The following is a 13,681-nucleotide window of genomic DNA, read 5'->3' on the forward strand; positions in this document are numbered from 1 at the left end:
ACATCCAAGATTTAAATGCATTTCAAAATAGCAGTTTTAGGTGAATGAGTATCAGATTTGTGTCATATATGGTAAATTTTAATTATGGATTAATATACAATCAAGCTGAAAACACTTTATAATTTTATTTTTAGTTCAGTTCAACACAATTTCCAGAAGCAGAAAAATATAAAACATGGTTTCCCATCAACACTAGACCTTTAAGAAAGAAAATACTATAGAGTAATTTATTTGGTTAACTCAAATACAAGATATTACTTACAAAACTACAAAGCATTTGCACATTTTATGTGCTTATACATTTGTGGAACTGAAAATATATACCTTTATAAAGTACAGTTAAATTATTTTATGTGAAATGCATTTTGATGTGTATTTCACCTAAAGCAGGAAAGAAAAACAACAGGTCCATTTAAGATTCCTGCCATAACAATATGTATTTCTTCCCATAACAAAACTAATTTGAAGTAGTTCTGGAATGTTAATAGTAAAAACAATGGATGCACTGTCAAAGAGGAAATAATGCAATACATTTTTAAAAAGGTTTTGGTGCAGAGCACTTGGCTACAGGACAAGTGGGCAATTCTTTTCAGATTTCAGAATGATGCTTGATATTCCAAGGTGTTTTTTTCTTCTGCCATTAGGTGAAGCATACATCATACTATCTACATATAAAGTGGCAAAATATGTATTTAGAAATAAATAGCTGTGAGAATGAAAATACATATGCAACACAATTTTGCATTTGAGTAAAACATATGGCCTCTTCTATACTCAAATAAATGAAAGCAAAGAAGAATTCATATAAAACAGTTTGAGGCAAGTCATTTTTAATTTATTTTGATGTTCTAAGGCTCTCTGTTATTATTTATTTAGCATATTTTTATACTGCCCAAAATTTACGTCTCTGGGTAGTTTACAACAAAGTTATTGTTGCAAAGAACAGATTATTGCCCTATTTTGCAGTGCAGTCTTCACTCCTGTTGAATTCTTTTTTCTGCTGTTCACACACGACCAAGTGATAATCACTGCACATTTTAGGATAAAACAAAGCTAAACAGAATAACTAAGTAATGTATGGAGATGCCCCAGTACATCCTTGCTAACTGGGCAAAGACATACCTTCCAAAGAGATGATTCTCTTTTTATTAAGCAGGGAAAGAGCAACTGGCCATATTCAACCCCAGCACAGTGGCTTCCAGTGGCTGTTGCTGGTGTCTACTTTAGGTTTTCTTTTTAGACTGTGAGCTCTTGAGGACAGGAAACCATCTTCTCCTTATTACTCTTTTTCCTGTGTAAACTGCTTTGAGATTTGTTTGTTTTTGTTTTTAAAGTGATACTATGAATAATAGTAACAATAATAATGAAGAACTGACATCAAAAGCAAGGGGTTTTAGGAAATATTAAATCAAAATGTTCTGAAAATTTCACTCTGTTTTAAGAGTGGGAACAGATTTGTGTTCATATGCTGCTCTATCTTAAAGTAATGCAAGTATTAGTGTAACCGATGAATCCCCTGCTTAGCAGAATCCATTGTCTTCCACAAGGCTTCATGTGAACACACCTTTATGGAAAGAGAATATTTCCCCATCTCTCTGATTCTCCAAATATTACCATCTTCAAACCATATGGGTAAGATTGTGATCTAAATAATGCTGAACACAGACTAGATCAGATTAATATGCATATAACTAGGTTATTCGGAGTGCATTTGGCACTGGTTTTAATCAGTCAATATCAGTCAGAATCCTTAGTTAAAAGTTCACTATGTATATTCAACAAAGCAATAAAGATACCAGCAGACATCATGACAAATGAAGCAATGGTGGCTGACAATGAGGAAAATTACTCAAAGTAGTCCTGTTGTTCTTTTAATTTTCAAGAATTTGTCCTTTTAATTTCAATGGAAGTACAGTTGTCCCTCACCAACCACAGGTTTCTCAATTGCAGATTTGAGTATCCGCAACTGGGAAATTGTGGGTCTCACCAACAATTATAAGCAGTTTGGCAAGATTTTTGGAAATTTGGTTGGGGGTTGTTGGGGAATTTTGGAGGTCAGGAGGTCATTTCCAGAAGTCCGTGGGGGGGGGGGGCATTTTTTTCTATTTTAAACTATTTTATTTGGTCTTTTTGTGACCACAATTCCCCTAACCCCATGTTTCCCAATGCTTTCAATGCTCTGTCTACTGTGAATTTGCCAACTGTGAGGTTTTCCAGGAATGGAACCCTTGCAGTTGGCGAGGGACAACTGTACTTCAAGTATCTCATTGTGTCAGCCAATGCTTCTGAAGAGTTCCGCTGCTAACTGGGCAAAGAGGCACCTTTTAAAGTGGCAATTCTCTTATATTTTGTAGGGGGAGAGCAACTGGCCTTATCCAACCCCAGCACAGCATCCCTCCAGTGGCTGTTGCTGGTGTCTACCTTATATTTATTTTTAGACTGTGAGCCCTTGGGGGACAGGGGACCACATTATTTTATTTACTTTTTTCTATGTAAACCACTTTGAGAACTTTTATTGAAAAGTGTTATAAATGTAGTAGTAGTTCCAGACTAACACTGCACCAATGCTGGTGCGCGTGTGAAAATTTCATGATTTCCCCTTTCCAAGGAAGCAATCTGTGTCACCCCAAAATGACTGTGCAACCCTCAGGGACATATTTTCCAGGCACCAAAGAATACTTCCTGGGGAAGGGGAGATCATCAAAATTTGCCCCCACTGCTGAATCAGCAGTGGACCTGAGTTAGTCGAACTCTTCAGAAGTACTGGAGCTTCTTCCATTGAACTAGTACTTTGTTAGTCAGAATGACTACAACTTGAACTTTGAACTTTGGTGTTACACAAATATGTCATATGACTGCGGGGGAAAAAATCTTGTAAACCTGAAAAGGAGCAAAAAAAAAAAAGAGTAGAACTGAAACATTAAATACAGAGAATGGGATTTTGAAATCTCACTCACATCAAAGAAATAAAAGCAGTATATAAAAACTCCCACCTTTTCATTTAATTTCAGAGATACCCGAGGGAGTCAACACAAAATAATATTTCAAACAGAGTACAAATGGAAAAATTGGAAACCTGGCTTCAAATCAGTCATTAATTAATTGGCAGCATGGGTGAATCAGAATCTTTTAGTGTTTGTGCATCAGATGGAAACAGCAACGATCTCACTCAGAAGATTGGCAGAATACATAACAAAACAATATCAAGGCTGTACAGCAGTTTGCAAACAAATCCATGTAAATTAGAGATAATTATCAGGTGGATATTTGGTTTTTGTGCCTATTAGGTTAATTAGCTCCAAGTAATAGTCTTACAGTGCAGTCTTGAAGTCAGTCCAAGAGAGTTGAATAGTATTTACTCTTAAGAGATATTCTGAAGTCAATCCTAGAGAGTTGAGCAGTCTGTACTCCCAATCGTAGATGTATTTATAATTGCAATCTCATATATCTTTTAGAGGGCACAATTTCCTGTTCCTTTTTCAGCCTATAAAATCTCTATAGCCTAATCAAGCTCTAGATGGCCTCTCAGGGACATCCATCTGGATAGATAATGTAACTGGCAGATAGCATGTTTTGGCATTGTGCAGTCAGACAATGGAAACAACAATCTCTCTGCAAAATAAGCCATTTTTTAAAAATCTGAAGGTCTGAGCTAGACATAATTCAGAAGTATGATCAGGAAACTGCACGTAAAATATTATCCTTTGTAGATAAGTAGCAAAAGATGCCAGACCAGAGACAAGAGATAAAGCCTCACCCAAACACAAAGGCTAAATTACACAATGCACTCTCTCCACTAATATTAACCCAAAGCGGCTTCTTGGCTCCAGAGCATCCTTGACAAGGGGTGATAGGAGATAAGCAATGGAGAGAGGTGACCTTAACCTTCCCCCCTGAAACTCCTACTTCTCCAAGCTGCTTTCACCCACTTTGGGCCTCAGACTTATTCTTATTTTACATTACACAGAACTGGAACACAGCTGGGAATCACTTCCCACCTGCCACTTTTCCTCAGCAAATTGACCCCATTATGGCTGCTTTAGAGAAGGAAAACTGGCTATCAGGCTAGCATTACATGCAGCTAGAAAGAAGTATCCAGTATAGCCCTAAGAATCTGAGGAAGATTAATATGGCATCACATGTGAAGTGATTCTGGTGAAGTGTCCAAATGCAACAAACGACATTTGCAACTCACAATTCTGCAAAAACAAAAACAAAACAAAAGACTGCTAGGGCTGATCCATTATGGATTTCTATTTTGAACTGTAGTGCATATACATGTGTTCCAATGCTTAAAAAAAGAAAGGAAGGAAACAGGAAATCAAATCAGAAATTAATAAAAATTTTGAGTATTAAGGTTAAAGGGAGTCTGAATTCTGCTTTAAGAACTGACAAGTTTTCATACAACTTATTTCTCTCTTTGCCTTCCTTGCTTTTGCATACAAAAATCTTAAGGAAATAAGCACATGTACAGGCTACACTGAACTGCACAGTACGGTGATCTATCAAAGCCAGTTTTCAACATTCCATGCTCTAGCTAGAATGACCAAAACAAAACAAAAAAACCAAACTGAAACCAGGATAGTACTATTCTAATGAAGAAGCAAGTTTATGAAGACAGTAGAAAGTTTAATTCTAAATGCAGGTTTGGCCCTAGCTAAACCTGTGCCCCTTTACTACCCCCCATATATATGAATGCTTGCTATTTTGCATACAGAAAAATAAAGCACTGAAACCAGGGGATACTGTTGCTGTGAGAGCAAAATCTGACCTTCACCTCTGACACTGGTGAACACCTTCTTGCTGATCCCTTTCACTGATAGAGAGATCTGGGCACAGAACCACAGCAGAAACCACCCCTGTGGATCCCTGCAATATATAAGTCCTCCCTGCATCATAACAAATAAGTCACACTGGAGGTTTTACAGACAGGGCTTTATGCTGTGGGTTATCCAAGGAGCGAATCTACTTCGCAGCAGATTTGAGACAGTTTAATCCGGGGGATTAGGTGGAGCATTCACATAGCTCCCCTACACACATCAAAGACAAGCGTTGGAGCTTAGCAGAAACACCTTTTCAAAAGCCGCTGGAAACAGAGGATTATTTTAAGTCAGACATACCTCGGGTTAAGCCAGAATTTGCAACCTCCCTTCAGGAAAAACAAAGCCCTGTCTGTCCTGGTCCTTGACTGCCCCGCAGGGAGGTCGGGTTAAATATGTGGACTGGCACACTCCAATCAGGAGTGGATCTGCAGGGAAAGCTCTATCTGTAAAACCTCCTGGCAGGCATTATGCTACTAAGCGTAATTATCACTATGATCATGTGAAAAAAATGTGTATGTAAGCGAATATCAGTATAATGTTATCTTAAACGTTACCTTAAACACAGAGCTCTGTAAACCATAAGTGCACAAAATACACAAAATATTATGTCAACAACTTCCTGTAGACACTGTTACTGAGTGTACTGGTAGAAGTGTCCCTTCGACTGGTCCTAGTCATAAGCTGGCCACTGGTGCTGCTACTGCAAAGTTCAGAGTTTTCTTTACAGCATAAAAGACTGTTAAGCCGTTGCTGACATTCAGAAGAAGAATAGTAATAGATTAATGGATCGATGCAGCAACTCACACTACTAATACAGACACAGAGGAGATAGGCAAAATAGATATTCTCCAAGGGGTTTTTGTAAGAAAAATTTATGTAATGAATTAGCAAGAGAACATTCGTTGGACCAAAACACATAACAAAAACAGAGAAAACAGTTATGGACAAGAGTAAAGCTCGTGTCTTCTTCTTACTCTGTTTTGCAACAATGTCAGAAGAGCTAAGGCATTGGATTATACGCACATAGCACACTGAACAAACAATCAAGGGCACAAAAAAGAAAGCACAAGAGAAAATGGTGAAAAACTTCAGGTAATATCCTCTGAGAATCTCTTCACTCAACACATCATGACAGGTTGTAATGTTTAACTGATGTATTCGCTTTGTTTGCTCAGTAACAAGCAGAGGTGTCACGCCAGCCACAGATACAATCCAGATGGCAAAGCACACCATATAGGCACGCCATACAGTGCGCCATGACAAAGACTGCATAGGGTACACCACTGCCAGGAAACGATCAATGCTTATTGCCATCATTAGCAATATGGAACAGTACATGTTGCCATAGAAAGCAGCTGTGATCAAACGGCACATTTCTGGTCCAAATACCCAGTTGTTTCCAGAAAAATGGTAGGCAATCTTAAAAGGCAGCACACTCACAAAGAGTATGTCAGCAGAAGCTAGGTTGATCATGTACACCACAGCAGGCTTTTTCATCTTCATTTTTATAACGAACACAAGAATTGCCATAAAGTTCAGAGGTAGACTCAATGTGACAACTAGAGTGTAGAATGAAGGAACAAATATGGTTAGCCATGGACTAGTCAGGTATAGCTCAGCATCTTTGGATATACGCTCAACAGTGTATGTCTGTTGTGTTTCATTGATTTGCCTTGGATTCATGGACCCTGATCCAGATTCTGAATCATTTTCAGTGTCAATGTCGACCCATGGAATTTTTTCAAAACTGTCTTCTGTTCTAGAGATAAAGGTTCTTGGGTTCAGCTCCGCAGTCTTGGAAAGAGATTCTAAGAAATGAAGATCGTTATTGTTAGGCATGGCACTTACATAGCAGGCACACATTAGAAAATATTTTTTCTGACCTACAGTACTTTTGCGCTTCAGAGTAGAGCTCTGTAAAGGCAGATTCACTTCAGTAATACTGACATTACTATTCTTGTTCTTCAGATCTCCTTTAAGATCAGCATGCTATTTCCTTTCAACAAAATTTTTTATTTTGTGTTAGTGATGGAGGCATTTAACATTACACTGATATTCATAATGGGCAGATGTGTGCTTGATTTTGCCTGAGTCTGTTAGATGCCATTATAATCCAAAACAATGAATTCCCATTCATAGAATTTCAGAGCTGGAAGGAACCGTGGAGGTCTTCTACTCCTATTTATTTATTTATTTATTTATTTATTTATTTATCGATCGATCGATCGATCGATCGTATTTCTATACCGCCTGATATGTAAATCTCTAGGCGGTGTACAAATCCCACATTAAAATCACAGGTTAAAATATATAAAACATGATAAAAACAATATAAAACAAATTATTTAGATTATTTAAATTCTAATTAAAAGCTTGCGAGAACAGGAAAGTCTTGAGCGTCTTCCTGAAAACAAACAGAGAAGGAGATGCTCTTAGTTCAGCGGGGAGCATATTCCAAAGCCCTGGAGTAGCCACAGAGAAAGCCCGGCCCCAAGTCGTTTCCTGCACATTGCCTAGTGCAGGAAACTACTACAGCTTCCCTGACCGACAGCCATCCAATCCCTACCTGAAAACCTCTAGAGAAGGAGAACCCACCACTGTAATTCACCAGCTTTCACAGCATTGTCAGGAGTTCAGTTATTCACTAAATATTTAACAGAAGCCTTCACAACACTTGGCAGCATTCAGGCTAGTTAGTTAAGACTGAACAACACTGAAATCAATGAGACAAGTTGTTGTTGTTATTAATTCGATTTCTATACCGCCCTTCCAAAAATGGCTCAGGGCGGTTTACACAGAGAGATAATAAATAAATAAGATGGATCCCTGTCCCCAAAGGGCTCACTATCTAAAAGAAACATAGAAAAAAGAAACACTGGAGGTACTGTGCTGCGGGTGGATATGGCCAGTTACTCTCCCCCTGCTAAATAAAGAGAATCACCACATTAAAAGGTGCCTCTTTGCCTAGTTAGTGGGGGACTAACTTGGGATATAAAATATCCCAAACTCCAAACACCTGCATTTAAGCACAAAGCTCCATGTCAAATGAGACATAAAGGTTGTACACATGACCACTATAGCCAGGCAGGGAGGGTGCGGAGAGAAGGCAACACCGAACTTACCCCCCCCCCGCCGCTGCCCGACGATCTTCTGTGTTGTGTGCGGCATGCTCCTCACGTGCCCACAGGATCCACGCTGCTCCCTGTGGCACGGATTTCTGGAGGCTGGGGAAACAAATCCCGGCCTCCAGGAATCCCTAAATGCACCATGCAAGCAGCACGGTTCATTTAGGGATTCCCCCGCAAGTAAGGTTACTCTAGGCATCCAACTCTGTGTTTGCTGGGGTTGCATGGAGCTTGAACATACACACAACTCCAGCACCAGGGTTAAGGATGTGCCCACAACTGTGGCTAAAGGCTGGGGTTTAAAATTGGGTTAGGCTGAGCGGAAGCACTGGGAACGATCCTGGCACTCCACACAACAGCCTAACCCTGGGCTGCCCTAGCCTGGGTTAGGCTTCTTGTGAAAACAGCATTATAGTCATGAAACTGAACTTAGTTTGAGTGCTATCTACTGGTTGTATCTGCTGCTGTCTATAAGACAGAATAAAGAACTATCCTCTGGTGCTCAGTTAATGCATACAATAATCAACAACAGTATAATAATGACAAATTATACAGAGAAACAAGTTATACTGTGGGGGGGTAGTGTTTAGTTTCATCAGCATTTTAACTTAACAAGAACTATGTTTGTATGACAGATCTCCAGGCAGCAAGGCCAGACCCAATGCAAGGTCAGCTGCCCACCAGAATGAGTCATCCAAACAAAATTCCTACAATCATAACAATTGTGCTGTCTGAACAACAGGAAACAACTTTTACATTCTACAATCCTTGTCTTCTTGGTTCCATGTAATATTCTAATTTTCTGAGATTGTGGATTTGGGGTTTTCATGAGCTGTACGCCATGATCATCACAATTATAACAAATTAAGGCTTGACTTATCTCGCTTTGCATGTAATGCGTCTGTCTCATATATCAGTTTCATCTTTTAATTTGCATTACTGAAATTAATGGACTTTTGCACGATATTCTAATTTTCCGAGTTTCACCTGTATGCTTACACATTTAAGAATAAACAGAATTGTAGACATAAGAACACTCTTAAGCTTTCAAGACAAAATGAAAATGTACATTGTCTTAAGATTCACATAATGGATTATTTTCACAACTGCAGGCCTAGATTAGTAATTTAACTATTAGTATATTAAATATTTCTTTTTGCAGGCTGATATGAGAAGAAGAGCTGGTCTTGTGGTTGCAAGCATTAATTGTCCTTTTCTAAGCAAGGTCTGTCCTAGTTTGCATTTGAATGGGAGACTACATGTGTGAGCACTGTAAGGTATTCCCCTTAAGGGATGGAGCTGCTCTGGGAAGAGCAGAAGGTTCCAAGTTCCCTCCCTGGCATCTCCAGATAGGGCTGAGAGAGATTCCTGCCTGCAACCTTGGAGAAGCATATATAGCATTTCATAGGACAAGATTTTTTTTTATTGAACCAACAAAATACCAAAGCATACAGTACATTGCCAAAGCACAATTATATACAAAGTGGTTGTTTGTACATGATATATCTACAAAGATTTACACACAAGGCTGAGAGAGATTCCTGCCTGCAACCTTGGAGAAGACGTTGCCAGTCTGTGTAGACAATACTGAGCTAGATAGACCAATGGTCTGACTCGGTATAAGGCAGCTTCCTGTGTTCCTATGATATCCAATTATCTGAAACAGAACATCAGCTTTTAACTAATGAATGCTATTGTGTATAACCGCATAGTAATCTGCAGTATTAAGACATTTTAAACTTTCTGCCACTTTCCCCGCCCTAGCTGCTTCATGCACTCTTGCAGCAAGAGTGGGTTGTTTAGCTAAGGAATCTAACTCCATTTCTGGGGTTAGGTCAAGCATTCCAGTATTGCAGTTTCCGCAGACTGTCCCAGGATATTGGAGGGACCCTAGATTTAATTTACTGAATTTTCCTAGTAGTGTAATCTATGAAAAATGGCTTTGCCCAGTCAACAACATAGGCCTCACCTACTAGTTTCAAATAAAGCAGAATGTTAACTAACATACTTTGACACACCACATCATTTTATGACCAGTTGACATGTGTTCTTCAGATCTGACTGGATGACTCCGAAACCATCTAATTTTGTGCTCAGCATTAAACAACTGCCTTTAACAGTTCCCAGGCCACTATGTGTCTGAAGCTGGGCTTCTTCCCCATTTCCTCCTGCAGCTAGCATTTTGCTTGCAGTCCTCCACTGCAGGGTTGGCGTTTAGTACAGGTTTGCCTCCTCTAAGGAGGAAGCAAACACGCTGACTCTCATTCCAAGCACTACCCTGATGGTCCATCATTTCCTAAGAGCTAGAAATAAAACAAACATATACTTGCTTTGATCTGGTTGCCAAAATTAAAAATAAAAAAAAATCTGCTTCTGTCTCTCTCTTTCCCTTTTATGTATGAGAAAAAATAAGTTTCAGATTTCAAAAAGCTCATAAGAAAAAAACATTATCAATCCCATTTACTCAGGGTTGCCTTAGTTTTCTTCCAAACGCTAATTCCACCGGGCTGCCACCCAGTGTTCTATCAATTTTTTTTTCATCTGTGTACGGAATGAGTTTTGTTCCGGGCGGAAGTATCAAGGCAGTGTGCGCACACATGGATTCGGAATGTGGGCCTTCCTGATTCAACCTGAGTGGGATCTAAAATTAACTGAGCAGACATCAAAAAACTTGTGAGCTCAGGCACATGTGCGCACGCCTTAGAGGGAACACTGCTGCCACCATGCCATGACTCCTACCAGAGCCAGAAAGTGGGGGGAGTTCACTGGGGTGAATCCTTATCTGTAAGGGATTCACAGTAGGCTGCCACCATCCACTTTATTTTCACGTGGGACACACCACTTTTCCCACAGAAGATTCCTGGGGGCGGTTAAAGTGGCAAAACACTCCACTCCAAAAAAAAAAGGATGAGCCGCCTTAGGCCTCCAAAGGCGCGTGACTAAGGCAGACCCAAAATGAAGAGTAGCACACTTCAGCAAAAAGGAATTATTATTATTTGATTAAAAGAAAAAGGTAGGAAATAAGAACAATTGTCTTTTCATAAAACAGATTGTAAAAGAGAGTTTTCATTAACCTGGCAACACAGATTCCAAGAAAGCAGGAACGAAAAAAATACGTGTCTAATTGACTTGGTCCTAACTTATTACTTAGAGGCCTTCCCATCTCCGCAGAAGCTCTCAGCCTGCTGCTTCCTCAGGGCCCTCCTGGGAGAGAACTAACAGATGAAAGCTTTCTCTTCTCCAGTAGGTGGCTGAGTGTGTCGTTCCCACCCAGCCCTCTGGATTGATCACTCTCATTTGCTACCAGAGAATCTACTCTCAGAACATCTCAGAAACAACAAAACCCAGTGCCTCATGGGCTTGTGGGTGGTTGGCACCCTATGTGCACTATACCACCACTCGCTTGGTGCCCCCCAAGTGGAGTTATGGGGCTGTTGAAATCCCCATTATTCCCTATGGGAAAAACCTTAAAGACACACCAGAAATGCTTTAAAAATCACCCCGTTGCCCAATTTCTTTGAAATTTGGGTGGTAGCTTCCACCCATTGGGAACTACCACCTGACCCACTCTTCTGCCCCCCAACCCCTTTTCTTCCCCAAATCTGCCCCAAAGACATGCCTACTTCTAAAATTCTTTAAAAATCACCCCTTTGCCTAATTCCTTTGAAATCTGGATAGTAGCTTCCTTGAACCCTTTGGGCACTACCACCTGCTCTGGGACACTCTGGTGCCCAGTTATAACTAAGGCTGCTGAAATCCCCATTATTCCCTATGGGAAAAGGCTTAAAGCCAACTTCAAAAATCATCCCTTTGAACAATTTCTTTGAAATCTGGGTGGTAGCTTCCACCCATTGGGCACTACCACCCACCCCACTCTTTTGCCCCAGGACCCCTTTTTGCCTTGAATCAATTTGGAAAATTCAGGTACAAATCAAATCTGGGGTGATTTGGCAGGAGATTCGAACTCAAAACAAATTGGAGGTGATTTGATTCGGGTACAAATAAAAATGAAAAAATCAATTCATGCACACTCCTAGTCTCTGTGTGTCACTCACTACAACTATAACAAATTTGGTTCAAATTGGTTAGACTGTAAGTCAGACCACTTGTACCTCAAACATTTACATGTCCCCCATCTTGAACTGGGGTGGATGACACCATCATCATGACAATAATATGTCCCCATGTGTCACTGCAACTGTACTGGATTTGGTTCATACTGGTCCAGGCATTGCAAAGTTGATAGGGTCACAAACACACACACGGAATGCTGGACAATCTCATAAGCCTACTGGGAAGCGAACCTGAGAATAGGCTCTCTCAAATACAGGGTACAGATAGGATGTGTACTGCTGTATAGGGGTGTGCACAGAACCATCAGCATCGGATAGGTTCAAATTTGAACCACCAGTCCACGAACCAATTCATTAGAACCGGTCAACAGTTTGGTTATGCTGTCAAAATGGGCCGAGTAAAATGGGCCGAGTGCTGGTAAAGGGAAATCCAGTAAGGGGTTCGAGGGACATGTGGGAGGGCAGGCAAGGGGGCACTTTACTGGCTGTGGCGGCTCTCCGGCAGTGGCAGCCCCTCTCAGTCCCACTGCTCCCCCACATGTGTGGAGGCTGGAATCAGGCTGCCTGTGGAGGCGCCACTGCTGCTGGGGAGTCGCTGCCACAGACAATAAGGTCCCTTCTTGCCCGCCCCCTTGAACACCTTTTTAGGTGGAGAATCCCCCTTTGCTAGTAAAGGGCAATCCTTACCGAATTCCCATTTACAGGCATGGCCAAACCCATCAACCTGGGCTGAACTGGTTTGATCTGAACTGGGCCTGGTTCGGTTCGAACTCAGACCCGCCCCCCTCTTTTGGGGGCCGGTCTGGTTGGAGCTCAAACTGTTCGAACCAGACTAGTTTTAATCAAACTGGGTTTGATTCAAACCAGTTCTGCACACCCCTACTGCTGTACTGCTTGGACATAATGTGTGTTCAGATCTGTACATGTGTACATTGTATGTGAATTGTATGCACTTTTAACAGTTTGTGAATAGGGCTAAAACCATATATAATCTGTAAGGTTTCCCTCACTCTCTTGTATTGCTTGTAAACCCAATATTGCATTTGTATGGGAGTAAAGCACTCAGTCTGATCCTGCACTGCATTTTACTTCCTTACAAGGAGTAGTATTTCATAATAGTGTTCTCTCTAACAGGGATTCCCAGATGTTGTTGACTACAACTCCCATAATCCCCAACCAAAGGCCATTGCAGTTGGGGATGCTGGGAGTTGTAGTCAACAACATCTGGGAATCCCTGTTAGAGGGAACACTGACTGCCACCACCATGCACTCCAAAACAAACTTAAACCATGAAAAAGAACTGCTTCAAGGTGGGAGAATCACTTGCCTGCCGCAGTCATCTAGACATAGGCCAACATCCTGATAAATGCTGTGCATGTGCACATGTGTTGTGTTAGCATAAACATGCTTGTGCATGCGCAACAAGGTGCACAACCAGTAGCACACCTCATGTCTTTTGCAGGGAACTTTTGTGCAATAATGTAAGTGTGCAGTTTTGAGCATCACCATGATTTTGCACAGCTACGCGATCTTAGTGTGCTAGCACAACACAATTTGTAGCACAAGTGTAGAATTAGTCAGGATGTTGGCCATAAAGTGTCATACAGTTACACAGAAAGCTGCCTGCCTTGTAATGTCAGATCATTTGGTCCATCTAGCT

The 13,681-nt window shown here is 40.7% G+C and overlaps 1 protein-coding gene across 3 annotated transcripts in view; it reads right to left on the reverse strand.

Annotated features, from left to right (window-relative positions):
* The window catches only part of LOC128345899 (proteinase-activated receptor 1-like), a 28,753-nt gene that overhangs the window by 11,264 nt on the left and 3,808 nt on the right, over positions 1-13,681 (reverse strand). For 2 of the 3 annotated variants that reach the window (XM_053298532.1, XM_053298531.1), the window contains exon 2: positions 111-6,631. The exons of the other annotated variant lie outside the window; for it this stretch is intronic. In XM_053298532.1, the coding sequence (XP_053154507.1) occupies positions 5,427-6,631 (1,205 nt within the window). In that variant the 3' untranslated portion in view covers positions 111-5,426. Of the gene's footprint in view, positions 1-110; positions 6,632-13,681 lie in introns of those variants that run through there. 3 annotated transcript variants of the gene reach the window in all.

This window comes from Hemicordylus capensis, chromosome 2 (assembly GCF_027244095.1).
Source record: "Hemicordylus capensis ecotype Gifberg chromosome 2, rHemCap1.1.pri, whole genome shotgun sequence".
Classification (NCBI taxonomy): Eukaryota; Metazoa; Chordata; class Lepidosauria; order Squamata; family Cordylidae; genus Hemicordylus; species Hemicordylus capensis.